A 24,393-nucleotide genomic window follows, 5' to 3' on the forward strand; every position below is an offset into this window, starting at 1 on the left:
GCTCGCCAGGGTAAGCACCCTGACGGGACGGGCCAGTTTTATTTACCTACTGACGCGGCAGGTTCGGCCGATCGCGGCCCCCACTGGCCGCGGTTCGCCGTCCCGGGCCAATGGAGGCGGCGGGAAGCGGCGCGGGCGAGCGATGTGCTGGCCGCGGCTTCTCGCTGCCCCCATTGGCCCAGGACGGCGAACCACGGCCAGTGGGGGCTGTGATCGGCCGAACCTGCCGCGTCAGCAGGTAAATAAAACTGGCCAGGCCCGCCAGGTGCCAAACGTTGCCTGGCGAGCCACGTGCCAAACGTTGCCAACCCCTGTTCTAGGTGGAGAGCAGAAGGAAAGCATTTCTGCAAAAATTCTAGATAAGTTAGGGCCTTGGTACTGTTTTTCAGATGCTGACCACAGAGAACATCACAATCCAATCCATGGTCCCCTTAGTTTCCATCAGTCCCTGAGACTAAATAACAGATGCATTTACCACTAATTTCTCATGGTGCTCATCATATATTTTGTATTAAAAATAAGAATATTCTTATTCCTACTTTCTCTGTCCTCCATTCCTTTATCTGACTTTCAGAACCTCCCTACCTTATCTACAGCATAGCTTTTCTTACCTGACTTACTCTATGTTTACCTATGTACATACACCCTCTTTTCTGTTGTTTGCTTCACTGATTATAGAATTTCACCTGCATCATACCAAGCAGATGAGTTCTTTCATATGGGCCAAAATGCTGACCCAATAATAGGTGCCAGTAAGGGGCATCTGATTCTCTTACAGCTACTTAACCAGCTACTTAACCAGCTGACCCTGAACAGGATCAGGCCGGATGGGGGGTGTGGGATGACTCCTGCTCTGAAATCAGGAATTACAAGTTGTTTGGTGGCTAGAGCAGCTTGTGTATATGGAACTGGGAAAATGATCCTGGACTTGAAAACACATGTTGTAAAGTTGATTGGGGGGTATGGGGAAATCTCACGCTCCCCTTTCTCTCACAGTGCAAAGGATGTTCTTGGCCCAGTGGGCCACATCCTTCCTTGTCTAATATCTCAATTTCAAGAGAGTCAGTCTCCCAAGTGCTGTGCTACCTCCCTACATCTCATCCTCAGCCCTGTTCTGGGAATACTCCTGAACATACCAATCCATTTGTATGGTTTCTTCCATGGTATGTGGGGTTGTATGGGCACACACATATTACACTCACCCTGTCCCCACACACAATGGAAAAGTAGAAAGGAAACTGCAAGGAGTAATTTGCAGTTGCCTGATCCCTATATGAATGATACCATATATTGTCTCTGCAATTAATAAAGTGCATCTGAGTAGCAGGGAGAACACATGGTTAAAGTTGACATTTCAGCTCTCAGGTCTTCTCAGACTATAGAAGGGGAAAGAAATCAGAGTAGAACAAAGTTGTATGAAGACAAAAGAAAATGAAAATAGAAATAACAACACTGAAAAATGAAGAGGGAAAATGTAAGAGAAAAATGAATGTTTGATCAGTGAAGAGATGTGGAAAGGGTCAGGTTGCTACCAAAACAAACAAGAAAAGGTCTAAGAATAAACAATAAGTGGCTAAAAAATAAAGCAATTAAATGTAGAAGTAAATAATAACTTTCAGGAGCCAGAGCAAGGAGGAGTGATAATTGTATGCACTTGGCAAAGAAGACTGTAGAGAGTTAGAAATAAATGATTCGGTTTCTCAATAGAAGCTGAGGATAAGTTGAGTCTTGAAGAAAAAAAATTATTTTCGAAGTGAAGAGTATAAATCCCGATGGGAACTGAGGAGATTAAACAAATAATAAGTTTGGGTTTAACTGTTGTTTTGTGATAAGTGCTCTAAGGTTTATGGTGAAGTGAAAGAGAATGATGAAAGTCTTGTGTGTCTTGACTGTATTTGTGTTTATATTGTTTTCATTAATATTTATTATTTAATAATAATATTTAATAATAAATTTATAGGGTTTTCATTAATGATCTGGAGGATGGTGTGGACTGCATTCTCAGCAAGTTTGCAGATGACACTAAACTGGGAGGAGTGGTAGATACGCTGGAGGGTAGGGATAGGATACAGAGGGACCTAGATAAATTAGAGGATTGGGCCAAAAGAAATATGATGAGGTTCAACAGGGACAAGTGCAGAGTCTTGCACTTAGGTCGGAAGAATGCCATTCACTGTTACAGAGTAGGGACCGAATGTCTAGGAAGCAGTTCTGCAGAAAAGGACGTAGGGGTTACAGTGGACGAGAAGCTGGATATGAGTCAACAGTGTGCCCTTGTTGCCAAGAAGGCTAATGGCATTTTGGGATGTATAAATAGGGGCATTGCCAGCAGATCGAGGGACGTGATCATTCCCCTCTATTCGACGTTGGTGAGGCCTCATCTAGAGTACTGTGTCCAATTTTGGGCCCCACACTACAAGAAGGATGTGGAAAAATTGGAAAGAGTCCAGCGGAGGGCAACAAAAATGATTAGGGGGCTGGAGCACATGACTTATGAGAAGAGGCTGAGGAAACTGGGATTATTTAGTCTGCAGAAGAGAAGAATGAGGGGGGATTTGATAGCTGCTTTCAACTACCTGAAAGGGGGTTCCAAAGAGGATGGATCTAGACTGTTCTCAGCGGTGGCAGATGACAGAACAAGGAGTAATGGTCTCAAGTTGCAGTGGGGAAGGTTTAGGTTGGATATTAGGAAAATCTTTTTCACTAGGAGGGTGGTGAAGCACTGGAATGGGTTACCTAGGGAGGTGGTGGAATCTCCTTCCTAGAGGTTTTTAAGGTCAGGCTTGACAAAGCCCTGGCTGGGATGATTTAGTTGGGAATTGGTCCTGCTTTGAGCAGGGGGTTGGACTAGATGACCTCCTGAGGTTCCTTCCAACCCTGATATTCTATGATTCTTTATGATATATATGTGTATAGATATATATGACATAATGAGGTACTAACTTGCCATCTATTTAATAGTTACTGTGTGTCTCTTCAGTATAAACAGTAAGTACTAAATGCCAATATAAATAGTTTCTTAACTGTTATGGTCAGACTTTATGTATTACAGTATAATAGACTATGCAGGTTGTTCAAAGAAAAACTACTATACCATAAAATTCTGACAGAATGACAAATTCTCACTGATAATTGTTAATGATTAGAGAATTTCATGCTAGTGAAGAGGTACTATATCTGAATTCTGCCTTGCTTTAGCATTTTAAAGGCCACTTTAATATTTAACACAGCAACCTCAGGACTGAAATCTGTTACCACTAATAGATGAAGTAATGTTTAATTATATAGTCTATTAAATATGCTCTTCACAGCAAGTGCAGGAAATCTCCTAAATATCGTCCAAACAAATACGTTACAATAAGAACATTCCTTTTTCTGAAGATTGACATTTTTCAGAAATTATTTGTCCAATATGTTGTTTATATTTCATGGTCCTGTGTATGAGCCAAGTTTTCAAAAGTGCCTAAGTGAAGCATTCTCATTGTTTGCCACATCAGGGCCCAAGCCATAAAAGGAAACTACTTCTCTCTATTGGAAATCCCGAATGAGGGTATCAGCAGAACCACCATCTAACCCCTCTTGGGGTGAATTCCCTGGCAGTACAAAATGCCTTGCAAAAGTGACTTTGGCGCTTGAAGTCTGTCTGCATTCCTATGCACCTAAACACCATAGACTTTCAATGTCACTTAGGCTCCTTAATCCCTACAATATTTTTAAAAATGGGATTTATGCCTATAAGCCACTTAGCACTTTTGAAAACTTGTCTTTATTATTTATTGCATAACATAGTTTTGTAGTATTTCTCCTACTAAGAGCTACTTCAGGATTACACTTTGTTTCTTGTTATAATTATTTTGATTAATGTTAAGTGATTTTCTCCTGTTAGGTACATTTCAAAGGATATTCATTAAACATAAATAATGGATTGATCATGGAGTCTAAAATCTTCAAATTGTAATTTTGTTTAATTATTGTATACACAGCTAAATATAATATACTACCTATAAAAAGACTAGTAGAAACAAAGGGTGAAATTCTAGCCTCATTGAAGTCAATGGCAAAATTCCCAGGTATTTCAGTGTGGTCAAGATTTCACCCACAGTATTTAATATTGCTTCGTAAGGGAACTCAAACTTTTTAAAAAATATTTTAATTGTTTTGTAGATTTTGCTCAGCTTGTTTGTTGCTGTTATTTTGGACAACTTGGAACTTGATGAAGATCTAAAGAAGCTTAAACAAGTAAGAGTATTTTTGGGGTTCTTTTTTGTTTTTTTCATGCTGGAAGATATTTGCCTCAGAGCGTAATCATGCCCAACAATCCCCTGCTAAAAATGTAGATTTTGTGTGCATAATGGCACATTTTATAGCATTCATCTTAGAGTGGCTTCATTTCACCTATCATTATTGGCTTTTTGTTCACATTTCAGGTTAGTTCATCCATTTAACTAAATAGTTATTGAGATCAAGGGCCTAATCCTGTTCCGATTGAGATCAATGACAAAACTTGTTGCAGGATTAGGGCTGGAATGGAGAACTATTTAACAATGGCTTTTTTAAAGCTCTGAAATAGTGAAAAAATACTGTGTGTCACAAGTTAGTGTAGAATTATCCTCTTTCACATATTAAAAAAAAAGGTTAACTTACCTGCTTAGATTATTTACATTGAAATCCTAAATTAGGGATGGTGTGCCAAATTAACTCGTATTAATGCTCTTCAGATGGATTGCTCTTTTTTGCTTTGGGGACTAAAGCAATTCATTTGTTCCATTTATTTTGTATGTGATTGTTTACTACAAGCTGTTGACTGGCCTAAGGATGGCTGTGGGCTCAAAGATGATTTATGGGCTATTCTTCCTTTGTACCTGAATTTTTTTCAAGAATGATACTGTCAGAGACATCTCTATCTCTTTGTGGCACTTGCAAACAATAGAATTACAGAAATACTTGACGCTCTTTAGCAGACTTCTGTAACCATTGCTTATTAATGATCCAATATTCTGCCTCAGCTATGTGTTGCAAGGTTGAACTAAGTTGTTTCTGACAATATGCTCATTGCACAGGGAACTCTTTACTGGCACTAACAAATCTAAAAACTTGGCTTGAATAGGAGCATTCATAAGCTTAAAGTTATTTGTATGCTTAAAAACCTTGCTGAATAGGGGACTACATCAGATAATCTTAGGAATATAGTAGAGCAACACAGATTGTGCATTTTGCCTATCACAAGTCCATAAAAGCTAAAATGACCTGAAATAAAAATGACTTGGGTGCGTAGGAAGCAAGTTACCCATTACTAACGTTTTACAGGAACTTTTCAAAGGTGTGTAAGGCCCAGGTTTTTGAAGGTATTCAGACATTGAAATAGGAATGTGATTCCCCTGGTCGTGTACACATATTTGTGCTAGCACTCAGTGAGCTAACACGAATATAAATAGCAGCATAGCTGCGGTAACATGGATGATGGCCGCAGAAGCACAGCTGAGCTGTGCCATGTACAAACCCATCTGAAAGTGGTGGATACATACTCATCATGGTTCAACTGTGCCTCCATGCCACTACCCATGATAGTGCAGCTACTCTGCTACTTATACTTGTGCTAGCTCCATGAGAATTAGCATGAGTACATGTACACAAGCAGGGGAATCACACTCCTAGCTTGTAGCATAGACATGGGCTCGTCTGACAGGCATTGCAATACTGAGGTTATAAGTCTTATTGAAAGGCAGTAGGACTTAGGCTTTAAAGTCACGAAGGTGCTTTTGAAAACGTTACTACTAATCACAAGGCTATGGTACGTGCTTTTAATGTTTCTCTGTATTTAAAACAACAATCTTTTTTTACAGACGATTGCTCAGCGATGTTAAAAATCTTCCCTTCATATATTTTACACAAAAGTAATTAATATTATATGTAGTCTTTTCTGCTTAAAGAAGTATTTACAGTGAAAACAGTTAAAAATGTGTCTTTGAAATTAATGATTGTGCAACCGATTAAAGGACTCAAGGAGAAAGTTTTCCCGTGAGGTAAATGTGATGGCATCCCAGGCTCGGTGCTGATAGTGGCTGTGCACTATTATACTGAATTATTGGTTTTCTTATCACAGAAGATAAAGCAAAGTATTTAATTCAATGACATTTTGGCTTCTCCATTATAAACCGATCATGAGAAGGAGGAAAAGATTGTGGGGTAATTGTTGTTTTTAATCGGGGGCATATCTGTAATGAAAATGGTTCTGTATCATTGCATAGAAAAAATATATTTCTCTGTGTTTAATTAAAAGCTGAATGAAATGCCAAGAAATGATGCAAGCAACAGACCAGCTAATTTACAAGTCACTGATTCTCTAGAAATGTCCTGTATACCAGATAAAAATGCATCACCCTTTAGAAAATCCACATGCCTGTTTTGGGTGGGGTGAGTTTGCCTTGGGTTTTTGTTTTTGTTTTTTCATTTTCTGCTCCTGGGGGAATTCTGCACCAAAAAATTAAAAATTCTATGCACAATATTTAAAAATTCTGAAAATTTTACTATATATACAATTTTACTATATATACAACACTATAATCACGCCAGTTTCAATTATTTTGGTAATTTATTTCAAAATAACCGTCAGCAAGTATGCCTGTAACAATACAGGCACACACAAAAGTTCTCCCAGGAATAGAGTTTAAGAAACCCCCATGACAACCCACTTCCTGTTTCTCTGCCCCCAACCCCACACTTAGAGGGAGGAATAGCTTAGTGATTTGAATATTGGCCTGCTAAACCAAGGGCTGTGAGTTCAAACCTGGGGGGGGGCATTTAGGAATTTGGGGCAAAAATCTGTCTGGGGATTGGTCCTGCTTTGAGCAGAGGGTTGGACTAGATGATCTCCTGAGGTCCCTTCTAACCCTGATATTCTATGATCATCATATTACATAAAGGCAGAATATTTGGTAATTTCTGAACATTGTGCACAATGGCCACTTCTGGCATAAATATTCTATAGATGGATTTGAAAATATACCCCTTCATGCAAGAGTGAGTCAGTAAAAGGTTGCCAAATGGTCTAGAAATAAATCAGTTAAACTCTCAAGAAACTGTAGTGCATTCTTGGACACTATTTTTCTAAGCAGGAAAATTAATGCAGAGAAGAGATTCAGGTGATATATCAAATGTACTAAAATATTGGCAATACCCTGCACGGTGCTGACCACCCTCAGCTCCTTTTGACATTAGTAGGAGTCAAGGGTGCTCAACACCTTCCAGAATTGGGAAATGTTAATGCAGTGTTGTTAATGCAAAAGAAACATTTCCTTCATCTGAAAGTCAGACAATTCAATACTATGATTTTGCAGAAGCCCTAATTCAGCCCTCCTGCTAACAGTGGTATTCTATTTTATTTGAATGTGGTTCAGTCAGAGAAAGCAGAATCTGTAGCCTCTACCTTAGATTCATATGCAGTTGCTTATTCATCGTCAAATGATTATTTTTAAATGCGGTTAGAAAAAATGTTTTTAATCCCCTTGCCTCTTCAGACCTGGCTGAGAGCAGTTAATTTCATGCTTTTGAGCAAGAAAAAAAATCTCCGAAGAGCAGTACACTTTGTGCAGTAAAACAAATACAGAGTAAGATTATTTTTAATTAAGAAAAAGATAGCACATATTTTCAGACATAGAAAAATGTTATAATTCCAGGAAAAAAAGTATGCGAGCCCTCGTCCACCAGCATTGAGATGTGGGAAGAAAAGTGAGCTAAATTTTGGGGAAACGGGCATCACACAGTGCCACAGGCAGGTGGGTGGTAGGGTTGTGGAGGCAGCTGTTTTTGGCAGGTCAAAGGAAGCTTGCCCTGTCAGCCCTGGATTCATTGCAGGCACATGTTTGTGCTCAGACTCTAGTGGTAGCTTTGATCCAACTAATCACCTTTCTGCAGAATGAATTGTGGATGTTGCTCCACATTGTAAAGAACAATTCGGATATCTGTAGTTTACATATATATGTATATATATATGATTTGTTAATCAATGTTGGTACATCCATTTTTAGGTTCTGAGTAATTTAAAGGAGAGTCATAAGGATTTCAATCTCTTGTTCCTTTCACTTTATTCTCCATCTTTCTCTCTTCACCCATCTCCAGTACACACCCCACTTACTCTTCTGCTCATTCCTCTAGTCTTCTCTGTGCGTGACTACTCCACTCATTCAACCCCACTTTGACATACATACACACACAGTGCCCTACAATCCTTTGTTTACTTTAGCCGTTAGGAGGCTTGGTCAGCATTTGCCAGCCTGGCTGTAGAGAAAGTATGACTGTTCATCGCACCTGTTAAAAGCTTCAGCTGGTACGAAGTGCAGCAGTCCATCTGTTTATTAGCATAGGTTCCATGAACACGTTGATCTGGCGCTGGATCTCCATTGGATGCAGAGTTCAGCGCAAGGGCTCTGCCTAATATTCAGAGCCTCCCCTCAGGTTGGCTGTTGGTACTTGAGAGATTATCACTCCCTCCAGGACCTTTCACAACAGCTACATTCCAATGGAAAAAAAATCTGTCCACCGGTAGGGAGCTCATAAGTGTTGTAGAAGGAACTTTCACAGGAGTTGGACCTAGACTACAGAACTCACTCCTGCCAGAGATAAGAATGACCAGGCCACTAATTTATTTAAAACTAAATATAAAACTCATTCCTTTGGCTTAGCTTTCCATAAGTTCTTTCCATTTCTGTCATACATGCACACACACACGCGCACACACACACACACTTTTTCTATTTTTAAATACTTGGGAGGTGCACAGATGCTTTTTGCATGGGAGCATAGATGAACAGATGGACAATATAGAGTATGGTCCAACCAACCCCTTACTTAACCCCCTTCATTAACTAACCCCATTAATGATCTCTGCTGATGGGCACTATATCCTTCACTGAATAAATCCGAGTTTTTTGTTTGCTTTCTTAACTGCTGCTAGATATTAAGCTGATGGATTTGAGTCTCTGTACAGTGCCGCCCTCCAGGTATTCATCTCTTTATCCAAAGCAGTTCTAACAGCAGAGACTAGCTAGAAAACCAGTAAGCTGTGAAAATACATGCTATTTTTATAACTTCTGCTAGACACTCCTGCTGCTGTCTTTTTATGTGATGGTCTAGAGAGTAAATGAAGAAAGCACCATGAAATCACAGCATCCTGCTTCTTTTTCTTTATCTTTTCACTGTGAACTTTTGAGAAGAAAGATTTTAGGTATTGCTTTTGTCCATGTTTTGGTCAGTAAAACATCAGAATTTCAAAAAGGCTTAAAATTAAATAAATATGGCAGTTAAAAGTTAGCAATCCAAAAATATTACATTTGTTACTTGTTATATCACCAAGATCCCTCAAAGAGACGTCTTAAATAGGTCAGAGGAAACAAAATGGAAATAACTGTTTAGGGGAGATGAGAGATAACAGTCAAAATATGAATTATATCAGCCAAGTCAAGGACCCTGTGCTCAGAGTAGGGGTGGTGTGAGGTGTTGTGCCTCTACAACATACCTGTGGAATTCAGGCTCACCTACATTGACGTATGCGGCGAAGATGAAGGCTGGAGGTTAGAAAAGGCAGAGACCTAAACTGTATGAATTTACACTGATTTCCCCTTTCTCCTGGGAAGCCCCATTTGGGATGGCCTTGGTAAGAAAAGCCCCTTCTCAGTGTTGCTGATGTAGGAGGATGGGGCCTTTGAGAAGCATGTAGAGCAATTGAAATGAGCTCTCTGACACAGAACAGAAGAAAAACTACACCTTAAAACGGATTCTGTTAAACTGTTAAAGACCCGAAGATGGCTGTTAAAACGGAATGCTTTCTTTGTAAATATGAAAATACATTAACCCAATCAGAGTTTTACAGAGATTTTCTTTCTCAAGGTAAACCCTGACTTTTTTTTACAAACATTTTCACATATATTTTTTACAAACATTTTCATTTGCAGCCTAAATAGATGGCAGCTAGTCAGTGCTCTGTGAACTGCTATCTACAATATTAAGCCTGGATCATTAGTACTGGGACACTTTATTTTGGAGTGCAATGGCTGCCTAGAAAGCAACCCATTTTAATAGGCTCTGTTGTGAGAGATTCAGTGCGTTTGGAAGGGGCTATAGCCCTTAATGTTCCCTTTTTCCCTCTCATGCAAACCAAACCATAAACCACTAGATTTCAACACAAGGTGTAATCATTGCACATGGACACAGCTGACAGCAGCCCTGACCTTTTGTGATCTGATAGCCATTGGTCATCTGAACCAGCAAGTCTGCAATAATAAGCATAAATTATCCAGCTGTTTATCAGTCTTAACAGAAACCACCACCAACAGCATATTGAACATTTAAGGACAGCTGTTGAGTAGCCAATCAATTCACAGTGCTGTTTATGTTTTATATAAGCCTTTGGATCTGGCTAATCACTTGAAGAACTAATATTTTTTCAGAAGAGAAAAAGCAATACATTTGTTTGTTCACTTCATATCTTAGATCAGTTGCTGATTCACGAAATAAGACTTAGATGTGCTTAGAGTAAACAGGCTGCAGGCAATAGCTGAAAATATATATATTTTTAAACTCATACGAGCTGCACAGGAAACCAAAACTAGCAATGGTGGCTGTCATTTTCAAGCTCTGGGTACTGATATCAATAGATCCACATAAAGCTCTTAAAAGGCTCTCACATGTCAGGTTTTCTGCATTTCCTGCAGCACATTAATGTTAGTCTGCAACAAAATGGCAGATGAAATTCAGTGTTGATAAATGCAAAATAATGCACATTGGAAAACATAATCCCAACTATGCATATATAATGATGGAGTCTAAATTAGCTGTTACCACTCAAAAAAGAGATCTTGGAGTCATTGTGGATAGTTCTCTGAAAACAGCCACTCAGTGTGCAGCGGCAGTCAAAAAAGCGAACAGAATGTTGGGAATCATCAAGAATAAGACAGAAAATATTGTATTGCCTCTATATAAATTTGTGGTACGCCCATATCTTGAAAACTGCATGCAGATGTGATTGCTCCAACTCAAAAAAAATATATTGGAATTGGAAAAGGTTCAGAAAAGGGCAACAATGATTAGGGGTATGGAACAGCTTTCGTATGAGGAAAGATTAAAAAATTCCATATGAGGAAAGATTAAAAAGCCTGGGACTTTTCAGCTTGGAAAACAGACGACTAAGGGAGGATATGAAAGAGGTCTATAAAATCATGACTGGTGAGGAGAAAGTAAATAAGGAAGTGTTATTTACTCCTTCTCATAACATAAGAACTAGGGGTCACCAAATGAAATTAATAGGTAGCAGGTTTTGAAACAAACAAAAGGAAATATTTCTTCACACAACGCGCAGTCTAACTTTGGAACTCCTTGCCAGAGGATGTTGTGAAGGCCAAGACTATAACAGGATTAAAAAAAACCTAGATAAATTCATGGATAAGTCCATCAATGGCTATTAGCCAGAATGAGCAGGGATGGTTCCCTAGTCTTGGTTTTGCCAGAAACTGGGAATGGGCAATGGGATGGATCACTTGATGATTACCTGTTCTGTTCATTCCCTCTTAAGCACTTGGCATTGGCCGCTGTTGGAAGACAGGATACTGAGCTAGATGGACCTTTGGTCTGACTCAGTATGGCCATTCTTTTGTTCTTATGTTATTACAGAGTCAGTAAACACACAGTGAGGGCCAAATTTGCATGGGATATACAGGATGTAAGTAACTGCAGCATAATAAGTCAGTAGCTTAACATTTTGATCCTGTGCTCTCTCTGTAAATCTAAAATATAAAATATCACTGAAAATTCTTAGGGTACCATTTTGATCTTACAAGTCTTGTTTTTAGTATAATTTAAATCAGCGGAATAAAATTATCTTCTTATTTATTTCTATGACACCACGTTCTTCCAATTGGTTTGCTGAGGATGTAGGTGAGTTTAGGATTCCAGTGGTGTTACATGAGTCTAACCAAGAACAGACTTAGCCTCCAGAATTGCAATAAGACTTTAATTTGCATTTACACATATTTGTACTGCTTCCTTTCAAAACTTAGATATGCATCTTAGAAAACTTCACAGGTTAGGAAGAGCATTGTGCATGTTCCAAAGAAATGGGGAAAAGATAGAAATAAGGGAGGGGAAAATGATGCATTCTCTTCTCCCAATGATTTCAAATCATGAAAATATTAAGGGTGAAAACCTGGGTCAATATGAAGTCAGTGGAAGTTTTAACATTAAAGTCAATGGAGCCAAGATTTCATCCTAGGTGTATGTATAAAACTAACCATCACTTAGTGAGCTTAATGATGACTATTATCTCCTCCTCTCTCACCACCCACTTAGTGTACAGTGTTGAGAACTCAAGATCCTCTGTAGGAACTTGAAATAATGCTACAAATTGAAGCTCACTGTCCATCTCAGGAAGTGGGAAGCCTACGTAATTGTAAAGTAGTGCTCAGCCTGCACCTGCCGTAAAAGTACAGTGATGTCACATTATTATTGGCAGAATGATTCAATAAATCTTCCATATAATGGCCAATCACTAAATAAGTTTCCTGAATCACTTTGCCAGCAGTCCACACTCATTAACTTTTTATATCGAGTACAAGCTTAGGACAATATACATTCCATAGAAACATTGACCTGTCATTACTTCACTGTCTTCCAGAACTGTCCTCAAAGAGTAAAGACCCAACAGAGAAAACATTCTCTCATCTGTCACTAGTGTTGGCAAGTGTGACTCACAGATCTTGTTCTATTGATTCCTAAATTAAGCTACTTGGCTCCTCTCCTGCTATCCCTTCTCTGTTGAGCTCTGCAGACAATGTGCTTTGTCCTTTTGAAAACTGAAAACATAATTCCATTGTTTCCTTCAGACCAGACTTCTTATGTGATCATGGACAAGTCACTCAGGGCCAAATTCTCATTAACACTGAGGCCCCTTTGCAGGCAGTGTAAAGTGGCTTTAGTGTAAAAGCGTATCTGTCCCAGGATCTCCCTGTCTCTCACTTCCTTTATCCTACTTTGTGTCTGTCTAAAGCATTTAGAGTGAAGTGACTCTTTACTATGGCCTTGTCTACACTACAGGGGAAAGTTGATCTAAGTTACACAATTTGAGTTACGTTAGTAGCATAACTCAAGTCGACGTAGCTTAGATCTGCTTACTGCGGGATCCACACTATGCTATGTTGACGGGAGACATTCTCCTGTCGACTGCCTTTACTCTTGTTGATACAGTGGAGTACTGGAGTCGATAGGAGAGCGATTTGCGGTTGATCTAGCGGGTCTTCACTAGACCCGCTAAATCAACCCCCGGTGCATCAATCACCACAGCGTTGATCCCCCGGTAAGTGTAGACAAGCCCTATGTGTTTGCAAAGTACTTTGCACAATGAGGTCCCATCTCAGTTGTGGCCTCTAAGCACTACAATACAATACTTAATAAATTATAATGGGAACCTTTACTGGGGCACAAGAGAGGAGAGGCCCTCACCCTTATACAACTGCTTAGCAGCCAGTCACAATCTGGACCATAAACAGTGAGGTATATAAGAAAAAATGTGCAAATTAAACTATGTTCTCTTTTAGCCAGCTCATGCAATTCCTATTCATATGAGCAGTCAGTTTGAAATCAATGGGTCAAATTTGACTCTTAGTTAGTGGGGTTATACTGAATGGACATCTATGTAGCCTAGTAGAAAGAGGAGGAGTAGTATTACTACCGACCTTTTGCTTTTTAAACACATTTGGTTAATAGGGAAAACTATTTACAAAGTTTATTTTTCAATCTGCTTTTCTTTTTAAACATAAATAAACTCCCCACTTCAGGCTGAAATCAATATTTTCAGATAAATGTCTACTAAAATAAAGATGCTGACCTACCCAGAAACATTGAATTCATCCTGAAAATGTTTTTGTTCTGTCCGAGTTGTCATATTTCTGAATTCATGTCACACTGGGGATGAAGCAATTAGTGGTTAAAACTGGAGGCTCTCAAATCAGAGATGTCTCTGTTAAATGATAAAAATGCTGGCAAAACATTGCTTTAAACCATCCAATCAGAATGATAACCTATCCTGCTTGCCCACACACAGAAGTCTAGATTATCGTGCCTGCAAGTTAATTAGTTATTTTGCATATCAAGGACCTGATCCTGCAGACACCCATTACCATTAGTATTTGCAGGACTAGGCTCTGAGCGTCCGACCTTTAATGAGGAAATCCTGCAGAATTTGAAGCCCATTTGGGGCCCATTCTGTGCTACTGTGGAGGAAAGGAAACAAGCAGAGGAGTTAGAGAGGAATAAGGGTGTGGCCCCTGCCAGCTACCTACACATGGATAGCAGTAGGGATGGGACATCCCCTCTCATACATTTATATGAGGAGCGGATAGGAAAGGAGAAAAACAGGAGCAGCCTTGGCTCCACCTTCAGGCTGGCATGGTGGGGAACATACACTGTGTAAAATATAGGGTGGGTGCAGGGTACTTCCCCTTGGAGCAGGGGGAAATCAAGAAGTAGATTGTCACTTTCTGAGTTTCCAATCTGCTTCTGAGGCCATGCATCCCCCATAGCTGAAGCATGTGGCAAAGGCACAATTGACCCCTTAACAAAGTATGAAAAGCTTCATTCTTATTTGTACCTGGGCACATCCTTCTAAACAAAATGTGCCGCTCTATTGTAGTGTTATTTAAAATATTTAACACCTCCCTTTAAAAAAAAGAAGAAATAGTCTTAATATTTATCGTAAGTGAAGCACCAAGAACACACAGAATCAGAATTTTTTACTTATTCAACCATTGCCTTGAGGTAGTTAAAATGCCTTCAATGTTCTACGTTCCATTCTGCACTAAAAATAACACGTTAGTTCTGGCAGGATGAGGTACCCCCTAGGCTGTAGTATAAGCAATTATGTTTGGGAACAAAACAGCACCGATCAAAATGTCAGGATGAGCTCTTCTTTTTTCACTTGTTTTTATGTTATTTAATCAAAAGAGGGCACTGAGACATTCTAAGAATATTTGCAAATGCCTACATGTATTTATCTTTCGGCTGTAGATATCCTTGTATCAATTCCTAAATGTGTGTTTTAGGTCTGATTTTCAGCCCAGCCTCAACTTGGCCTGTTTTTTTCCTCACAAATCTAAATAACTGATTTGCTGGTGTAAAAGTGGAGGCCAGCTTCTAAAATTCTAACCAATTTGATATATATTTCATTTAAAATATGTATGACTTTCCAACCACCCTGATTTTTCGAAAAGGCTGAGCACCCATTGAACCTTTGAAAATCAGGCCATCTTTATATAAGTGCCTTAATATAGTAATAAAGTTTGAAAAAATATATACACATGCCTGATTGGAAAATAGCTTTAAAAAACCATGACAATCTTGACGGCTCCAACATTGCCAGATATAACTTAACACCTCTAATGAGCTTTCTTGTGTTAGGTTTTCTCAAACTTAAGTTAGGCATGCCTTAATTCCACATAGCTATTTTATCTATTGTCAGTAGCGAATAAGGACACCACTGCTCCAGTTCTAGGGGGGGCTGACTGAACCCCGGCCACCTCTTCAGTCCTGGAGCCACTGCTGTGGCAGCCCCGGAGCTGATCACCAGCTGCTGCTCCAGCAGCCCTAGGCTGATCTGCAGCCACTGCTCTGGCAGCCCCGGGGAGCACTGCCAGCTGCTGCTCTGGTGGCCCTGGGGACCACTATTCTCGTGGCCCTGACGACCGTTGCTCCGGCGGCCGGAGGACCGCTGCTCCAGTGGCCCCAGGGTGGACCACCAGCCAACTTCTCTGGTAGCCCTGGGGCCAACTGACAGCCCCTGCTCTGGTGGTCCCAGGGCTGACGTCCCGGAGACCACTGCGAACACCTGGTCAAAAAGGGACCCTGGCGGCTCCAGTCAGTACTGCCGACCTGGCCATTAAAAGCCCAATTGACGGTGCTGCGGGGCTAAGGCAGGCTAGTCCCTACCTGTTCTGGGGCACCGCACTGCGCCCCAGAAGCAGCCAGCAGGTCCAGCTCCTGGGGGGTTGAGGGGGGTCTATGCGGCTCCATGTGCTGCCCAAGCACCAGCTTTCCCAGTCAATGGGAGCTGGGGGGGCGGTGCCTGTGGGCGAGAGCAGCGCATGCCGTGGAGCCTCCTGTCCCACCCCACCCCACCCTGCCTAGGAGCAGGACCTGTTGGCTGCTTCCAGGGTGCAGCATGGTGCCCCAGGACAAGCAGGCAGCCTGCGCTAGTCCTGCTGCGCCACTGACCAGGAGCCGCCCGAGGTAAACCCGCACCCCAACTCCAAGCCCCACTCCCCTGCCCCAGCCCTGAGCCCTCCCCCCAAACCAAGAGCCCCCTCCTGCACCCCAAACCCCTCATCCTCAGCCCCACCCCAGAGCTTTCACCCCCAGCCAGAGCCCTCACCTGCTTCCACATCCCAACTCCCTGCCCTAGCCTGGAGCCTCTCTCCCACATGCTGAACCACTCATTTCTGGTCCTACCCAAGAGCTTGGAACCATTTAGAGCCCTCACCCCCTCCTGCACCCCAACTCCCTGTCCCTGCCCTGTGAAAGTGAGTGAGGGTGGGGGAGAGCGAGCCACCGAGGGAGGGGGAATGTAGTGAGCGGGGGGCAGGGCCTCGGGGAAGGGGCGGGGCTAGTGTGTTTGGTTTTGTGCAATTAGAAAGTTGTCAACCCTGAGTCATGGAGGTTCCAGAAAGTCATGGAATCTGTGACCTGCATGTCAGAATCATACCCTTACGAATGACTAAAACACAGTGAATCCAAATGGAGGAATCCTCAGCCCCCAACGTATTATTTAACCCCAGGACACCTACATAGAAAGTCCAAAGCAGCTATTTCTTCAGTATAAACCAAAACGGATGCAGCCTCATGTTCCCTATGCAACTCTTTTTCCCCTATGATGCTTTTGGAGCAGAGAACACTGGAGAGCAGATCTTGGTCACCCTGGTAGGCCAAAAATAAAAAAGTCTTCCTAATAAAACTCAATGAAGGTCTCTTGATAAATCTGTTTTTCCCAATGGACTATAGGGATGATAGTATCCATCTGGGATGCTGTTTTACAGAGAGTATAAGAATTAAAATCTAGTAACCTAATTTACTGTTGAATACATATTTACTTTTCTGTGAATGCTTTTTGCTGCATTTAAAATTTAAATAACTTATTGGAAAGAGCATTTCAGTGTGAGCACAGTTAAAAATTTATTTTTTTATGGTTCAGTAGCTCTTCCATTATACAAGGTGTGTAATGTTGGAAACGTAGTAGCTGAAATGCATACCAATACATTTAAGAAAGGATAAAAGATTTTCATTGAAGCAACAGCTATATTTTGTTGTATTTAAATTAACAGCAGTCAAATTGGAGTCCTTATTTTCAGAGAGTTTGTTAAAAAAAAATTGAAAATAAGATTACCTGGAGATTTCCAGATGATAATGTTTCTATTTAAAGCATTGTATGTATTGGGGGGAAAGGGAGGGTCTAATGTTAAACACTAGTAGATTCTTAAAGGCTTATGTGAATTATTTCTAAATATCGTAGTATTCACATTTTTCATCAGAGTCACAATATGTAGTAATTTAAAAGATGACTGGTTATTAATCAGCATAATATAGCAAATTCATTCCTATTGTAACTCACTGAAGTCCATGGAGTTAAACCAAGCATTACTTTATTCAAGAGTTTATTTTCAATGTTCTTCAAAGTTTACTTGCTGTTATTGAAATCATTCCAAGTTATGACAGATGTGTACTGAGGCAGAATCACATTTTGTCAGTATATTGTCTGTAAAGAAACATAAAAACAGCCTAAAAGAAAAAAAATGCCTTTCTTAAGGGGAAACTGAAAATTTCAAAGTGCAAATATTAATTAGATGTTTGTTTAAAACACTCTGATTGCTACTGTAGAGGTAAATGAAAAAGGGAGTATCTCTTGTTCCATCTCCTCATGCTGTCTCATGTAAAACTTGCTTTCTGGGACAGGAAGTTCTATTCGTCTGTGGCCAAGGTGGGGGTGAGGGCCCTCCCATTGTGCCCCTGACCCCCAGCTCCCAAACAGGGAGAAAGGAAGGATCAGCACTAGCAAAGCTGCCCTTCTATGCCACCTAGAGCCCATAATTGCCTTGGTCAGTTCCAGGTGTGGACCTCCTTTCTCTCTCCTCTGTCATGTTCCCTCGCCTGCTCCTCCTCCTCCTCCTCCTCTCCCACAGCCTGTGCAGTGAGGGTCTGATAGGAAGCAAATCACTGCAATTGTCAGTGGAGTTTGGGGTGCTGGATTCATCGCCCAAGCCACAGGCTGCGTGTTGCGCTCTAACTGCTCTGTATGCTGGCATGCTCTAGGTATCTAGCATGCTGCCCGATAGTCTGGCAGGCTCCACGTGGGGCAGTTAGAGTGCAATACACAGTCTGTGACTTGGGTGGTGAATTCGTTCAAAAATCACCCTGGCTTGTGCATGGGTCACAGGGTGCTGGAGAAGAATGCCCCCCATGATTGCAGTACTATTTGCTGTGTTCTTTGGACCTAAGTATTAGTGAATGTCTGTCTATCTGTCTCTCTCTCTCACACACACACATGCACATTTTTGTTTGTTTGTGTGTTTGCAACATTAGTAGTTTTAAGCCTGAATTAAGTACCTGTGACAACTGCCTATAGAAGCTCTTTCTACCAATACTAATTAGTTGGATATAACACCCAATATGTTACAAAGCATTGGAGGAAACTGCTTGTTGACTGATGCCACCATATCACAATGTGATTTGTGGCCTGTCATACTCTCCTGTCAATAACATGGCTATAGGAGCATGTATTCGGACACACCCATAGAATCACAGCCAGCTGCTGCCAAACAATACAGACTGTACTGAAGAAGGAAAGTCATTCATCAACACCATCAGATGCCTCACAGACATCTAAGCCTCGTTTGTCAGTGGCCATTCAGTGCAACCAGGGCCTGAAACTGATGGTACAGCTCAGGGGTCGGCAACCTTTCAGAAGTGGTGTGCCGATTCGTGTGCCAGTAATACATTTTAACATTTTTAGAAGGTCTCTTTCTATAAATCTATAATATATAACTGAACTATTGTTGTAGGTAAAGTAAATAAGGTTTTTAAAATGTTTAAGATGCATCATTTAAAATTAAATGAAAATGCAGAGCCTCCCCCGGACCAGTGGCTAGGACCTGGGCAGTGAGAGTGCCACTGAAAATCATCTTGCGTGCCGCCTTGGGCACACGTGCCATAGGTTGCCTACCCCTGGTATAGCTGATGGCAGTGTAAGAGGCATAGGCAAGTGCATATGTGGCAGCTTGGTAAGCTGTTCACTTATCACCACACTGCTTGCGCTTATACACATTTACATAGTATCATTGGTGAATCGCCATGGTGCCTGCACATTTGTCTCAAATCGATCTTACACACCTGCAGCTGCTGTCCTTCCATACATATAGGACTGAGCTGTTGCAGCCTAAAGAAGCCACACACAACATACTGTACAAACTAATAGCTATATCAGTTACTTTGCGTATAAGCTGTCACAAATGTTAAACAGCAACCACACAGGTGATCACAAACACAGAGACGCTACACGAGCCAGCAAGGAGTATGAGAATACTGGTATGCCTGAGAAAAATGCAGATGGATCCAAGCAGTAACTCAGGCTAGACGAGCTATATGAACACACACATTTAATGGTGACCCAGCTTGCAAATCCCGTGTCAAACATCGATGACTACACAGCTCAGCATGTAAAAACCATGTCAAGTCCACACACTTCTGCATGTGTGGATCAAATGCCAACATCCCAAGGTTACCTACTTTTCACAGGATAAAATGGGCTCAAATCAAAATTATCGCCTTTAATTCAGGTATAAATAAGGCAACAGAGCCTCTCCCTAGGTTGCGGGTAGCCTTTTACCGACATTACCTGGCTACTCCTCTCCTGGTGTACTCTTTGTATCTGTCACTTGGGCCCTACACTGGTATGAGGCCCAGCTGATCTGTTACCCAGTCACTGATGGCCTAATTTTCAAAAGTGGTAATGACCCCCAGTTCCCATGAAGCCAATGGGAACTGCTGGCGCTCAGCACTTTGAAAATCTGGCCATAATTAATGCACTGGATTGGTTCCATTTTCCTGCATACCCAACAGGTAAGATGTGATTGGCTCTACCTGAGTAGGCTCTACTTAATAAGCTGCCTGGGCACATTTCAGGACACAGACAGTCTGTACGCTCTCTCAGGTTCTATACAGTCTTTCAGAATATGTGAGCAATAACTGGGACGTGATGAGAAATGCTGCAGTGCTACTTATTCTGCTTTTTGCATATATGCAAACACTCAGACTGAGTGAATTTTGCCATATGTTTTAAAGATGAACATATTGTACTCCATCAATAATGTATGGTTGTATTTGTACAAGAACAGAACTCCTATATCCTGTTCTTTTTGTAACTTGAAGATATTTAAGTAATTTATTGCTGATTAAATACACAATTCATAACCAGTAAGTGCCCACTTTACATGGGAATGTAATGCAATTTCCTTCATTGAAGTGGAGTATGCCATTCGTATTTTTATCATTATGAAAATGCTTTTATGACTCAATAACCCTTGCATGGAAGCAAAAACAACTCAGTTGCTTATCCCAAGTGAATGAAAAGAAGCTGTCTTCACTTAAACATGAAAAAGCTATTAATTCATAGAAAACATTAACAATATAATAAAAAACAAGGTGCAAGTATTGTTGCAGTCCAGAAAGCAACTGTTGGTTGATTTTTTTTTTAATTCAGCAATTTGTGGAGATTCTATATGACCATATACTCTGAAATGCTTTAGAAAACATATGCCATGGGAACTCACTGAACTTAAACATGTATTTTATCTGTATCACTACTTTTTCAATATTATTTGTAAGAGTCAGTTACTATTTCTATTGTAAACTAGAAGTGGATCTGATGGTGTCACTTCTAGCCTATTCTTCACACTCCAGCCCAAGAAACAAACTTTTGCTTTCTGTTCCATGACATGATCCAACTCAAGCTACCCCAAGTAACCCATGGTCATTTATTTCATATGCATCACATCACGGTGTCCAGTGTGAAGCAGGAACAGCATCTCTTGTCTTAAACATTGTAGAGTCATAACTCAAAGATCCTTAATAAGCACTCAGACTGAACTGATGCCTCATGTCAGATAGAGTCATAACTCAAAGATTCCTTAATGAGCACTCAGACTGAACTGATACCTTGTGTCAGATAGAGTAATAGAACACAAACTCTTCTGATTTTCCTAATATTTTCCCATACAACAGAAGGTCCAAAATTTGGGACAGATTTGGAACTAACGGTGTATATGTTCTTTTTAGTGACGTTGTCACAGGAGTGTTATCAGTTTCTCCAAAACAGAGTGTGTCAACTGGAAAAGGTTTTGAGTGTTTGAATGGCGAAGATTATCTAGTGTCACAGCAGTTGTATAATGGGGATACAGCCAGTCTTTACATTCTACTTTACAAGTAGAGGTGGAATGTCCATATATAGTCCAAAGACAGATATGAGAAGCATAAATCTTTGTCCATACAAGTACTGATGAAAATTGCAGTTTGAGGATAATTCCTCACAGTTCCTATTCAGTTTGTGCATAGATGCTTTTTGCTTTCTGTTTGTTTCTTCTGTCATCCTTTTGTTTTCTTATAACTAATGGAGTTTCACAGGTATCTTGATGGATCCAGGAGAACCTGACCTACTTGTGTCAGAGGAAATGAAGGGAGAAGGCCTGGCTAGCATTCCGTTGCCACATGGACAGGCTGAGATGTGCTGGTGGAGGGAATGGAAGGTTCACGGATCCCTTTTTCAATCCACTGGACTAAATATTGAGGATATATATCAAATTTGAGAAGAGGTCCAGGAAGCTAGAAAGATAAAGGGATTGAGTTAATTACATTCAGGGAAGTTTAAAAACTGTAAAAACAGAGACTCAGAATCTCTCACCAGACACAACAGAAATAGTAAACAATCATTATGTTCATTACTGATCTACATACCACTACATTTGCAACTATGGAAGCTAAAGTAATGATGACCATATCTCTTGTTCCAGGACATAAATTAATTGTTTGCCTGGGTAAGGAAGAAATTGCAACCCTCACAAATTGCACAATTGTCTAGGTGCATTATACTGAGGTTTCACCATCTCCTGAAGCACTGGACATTGACCAAGTCATGAACTGGAATGATATTATCAGATGAACCTATAGTCTAAAATGTCTTTCTCAAATATTTCATACAACACTGTGTACAGTACTGTCCTTTTGCACTGGTACCATAGATCTAGTGTGGAATAAACCATACATTTATTTTTTGGTGGGAGAGGGAAGTGTTTGAAAGGAACAGCAGTGCATGGTAAGATTAATTAGGATGTACATTGCTTGCCTTATCAGAACTGGTTTACAGCATAGGCAATATAGGCCAGTGCCTAAGGTTCCAGCTCCTTGCACCTTGTGATTAGGTCAGAATCTCAGCTTTCTTTTTTTTTTAAAGTTGGTTTCTAACCCTGAAGGTTGGGAAGAAAATCTTGAAAACATTACCCAAGTGTAATCAATGCAGCAGTGTCTTCCTAGTCTGTAGGCATCCTGAAACAAAAGCTCTGACAAATTCACTGTATTTATTTCAGCAAAAAGAATGAGAAGTACTTGTGGCACCTTAGAGACTAACAAATTTATTTGTGCATGAGCTTTCATGGGCTAAAACCCACTTCATCGGATGCATGCAGTGGAAAATACAGTAGGAAGATATCCATACACAGAGGACATGAAAAAATGGGTGTTGCCATACTAACTATAACTATAACACCCATTTTTATAGTTAGTATGGCAACACCCATTTTTTCATGTCCTCTGTGTATATATATCTTCCTACTGTATTTTCCACTGCATGCATCTGATGAAGTGGGTTTTAGCCCACGAAAGCTTATGCTCAAATAAATTTGTTAGTCTCTAAGGTGCCACAAGTATTCCTTGTTCTTTTTGCTGATACAGTCTAACACGGCTACCCCTCTGAAACCTATTTATTTCAGTTTATCATTAGGGAGTCTGTGTCATGGTGTGCATGGGGCTCCAGATTGCCTTAATCTGGCCCTGCCCCTTGTACATTAAATGTAATCAATTTCAGTCACTTGTCACTAAAGAAGCCCTCTGCATTTTCTAAATTCCAATTACATCTTGTGAAGAGCATTGCTTCCACAAGGGATTAATCAGAACTAGAATTAGTGAAAGGAAGGTATTAACAAAATACATTTTTGAAATTTCATTCAGTTTCTTATTAAGAGAGAAGACTTTATCACAAAATTGAGGAACAAGTTATTTAAATGAATAACTGAATAATGGGAATCACAGCACCATATGACACTACATATAGTTTATAAGCTTTGAGATACAGAAAAGCTGTTATTTAAAACAAGCCCAGCATATTTTATTAACCCATGTGTGGAATTATGCCTTTGTTGAAAGAGAACTCCAATGAATAATCTTGTCCATCCACCCGACAAGAACTTTTTCATGTTGTTTTACCCCTCCCATTGTTTTATCTGCCATGCAGCACTTCCCATTCAGTTTGTGCAACTTACTGCAAAACTTCCCTTAAGCACAGATTTATTGTGGGCTTGGTCCTGCAGTCTTTTCTCAGGTGGAATTCCCATCAACTGTGGTGTGCCTATTTGTTGAGATAAACCCAAAAAGCAACGTTCAAAACTCAATCTAAACTTCAGGGGCGTTCAAAACAAGGGTTTTGATTTGTGCTTCTTGCTTGTGTTACTATTATAGGATCAGTCAATGGTTACAAATCAGTCTTCTAGGTTACATAAATATTTTGGCCTGAAATTTCAGACATATTTAGCCTGCTCTCTTTTTCTCTGGATACAGTTGTGCATACAACAATTTGCCTGCATTTTCTCTACCCCTAATTGGACTGTAGGTATAAATTATAACTGCTGGACAGCTGTCTTCTTGATTTCTGCTCTTCAATTCCTAATATTTGTGCCCACAACCCATATGGAGGTGTAAAAAAAAATGTAGATGCAAATTGGTCCTGAAAATCAAGAGGTGGAGCTTTTGAAACTTTATCCTTAAGCATCTCCCCCTCTATTACAGTTCATCTACCTCTAAGGCTACATCTACACTACAGGGGGGGGGTCGATTTAAGATACGCAAATTCAGCTACGTGAATAGCGTAGCTGAATTCAATGTATCGCAGCCGACTTACCCCGCTGTAGGGATGGTGGCAAAATCGACCTCTGCGGTTTCCCGTCGACGGCGCTTACTCCCACCTCCACTGGTGGAGTAAGAGCGTCGATTCGGGGATCGATTGTCGCGTCCCGTTGGGACGCGATAAATCGATCCCCG

General features: G+C 40.6%; 1 protein-coding gene across 1 annotated transcript in view; it reads left to right on the top strand.

The window, feature by feature from the left end:
- NALCN (sodium leak channel, non-selective) overlaps positions 1 to 24,393 on the top strand; it is a 268,079-nt gene that overhangs the window by 154,674 nt on the left and 89,012 nt on the right. Inside the window, exon 9 of the mRNA XM_034758207.1 lies at positions 4,165 to 4,239. Coding sequence (XP_034614098.1) covers positions 4,165 to 4,239 — 75 coding nt within the window. The remainder of the gene's footprint in view (positions 1 to 4,164; positions 4,240 to 24,393) is intronic.

This window comes from Trachemys scripta, chromosome 1, assembly GCF_013100865.1.
Source record: "Trachemys scripta elegans isolate TJP31775 chromosome 1, CAS_Tse_1.0, whole genome shotgun sequence".
Lineage (NCBI taxonomy): Eukaryota > Metazoa > Chordata > Testudines > Emydidae > Trachemys > Trachemys scripta.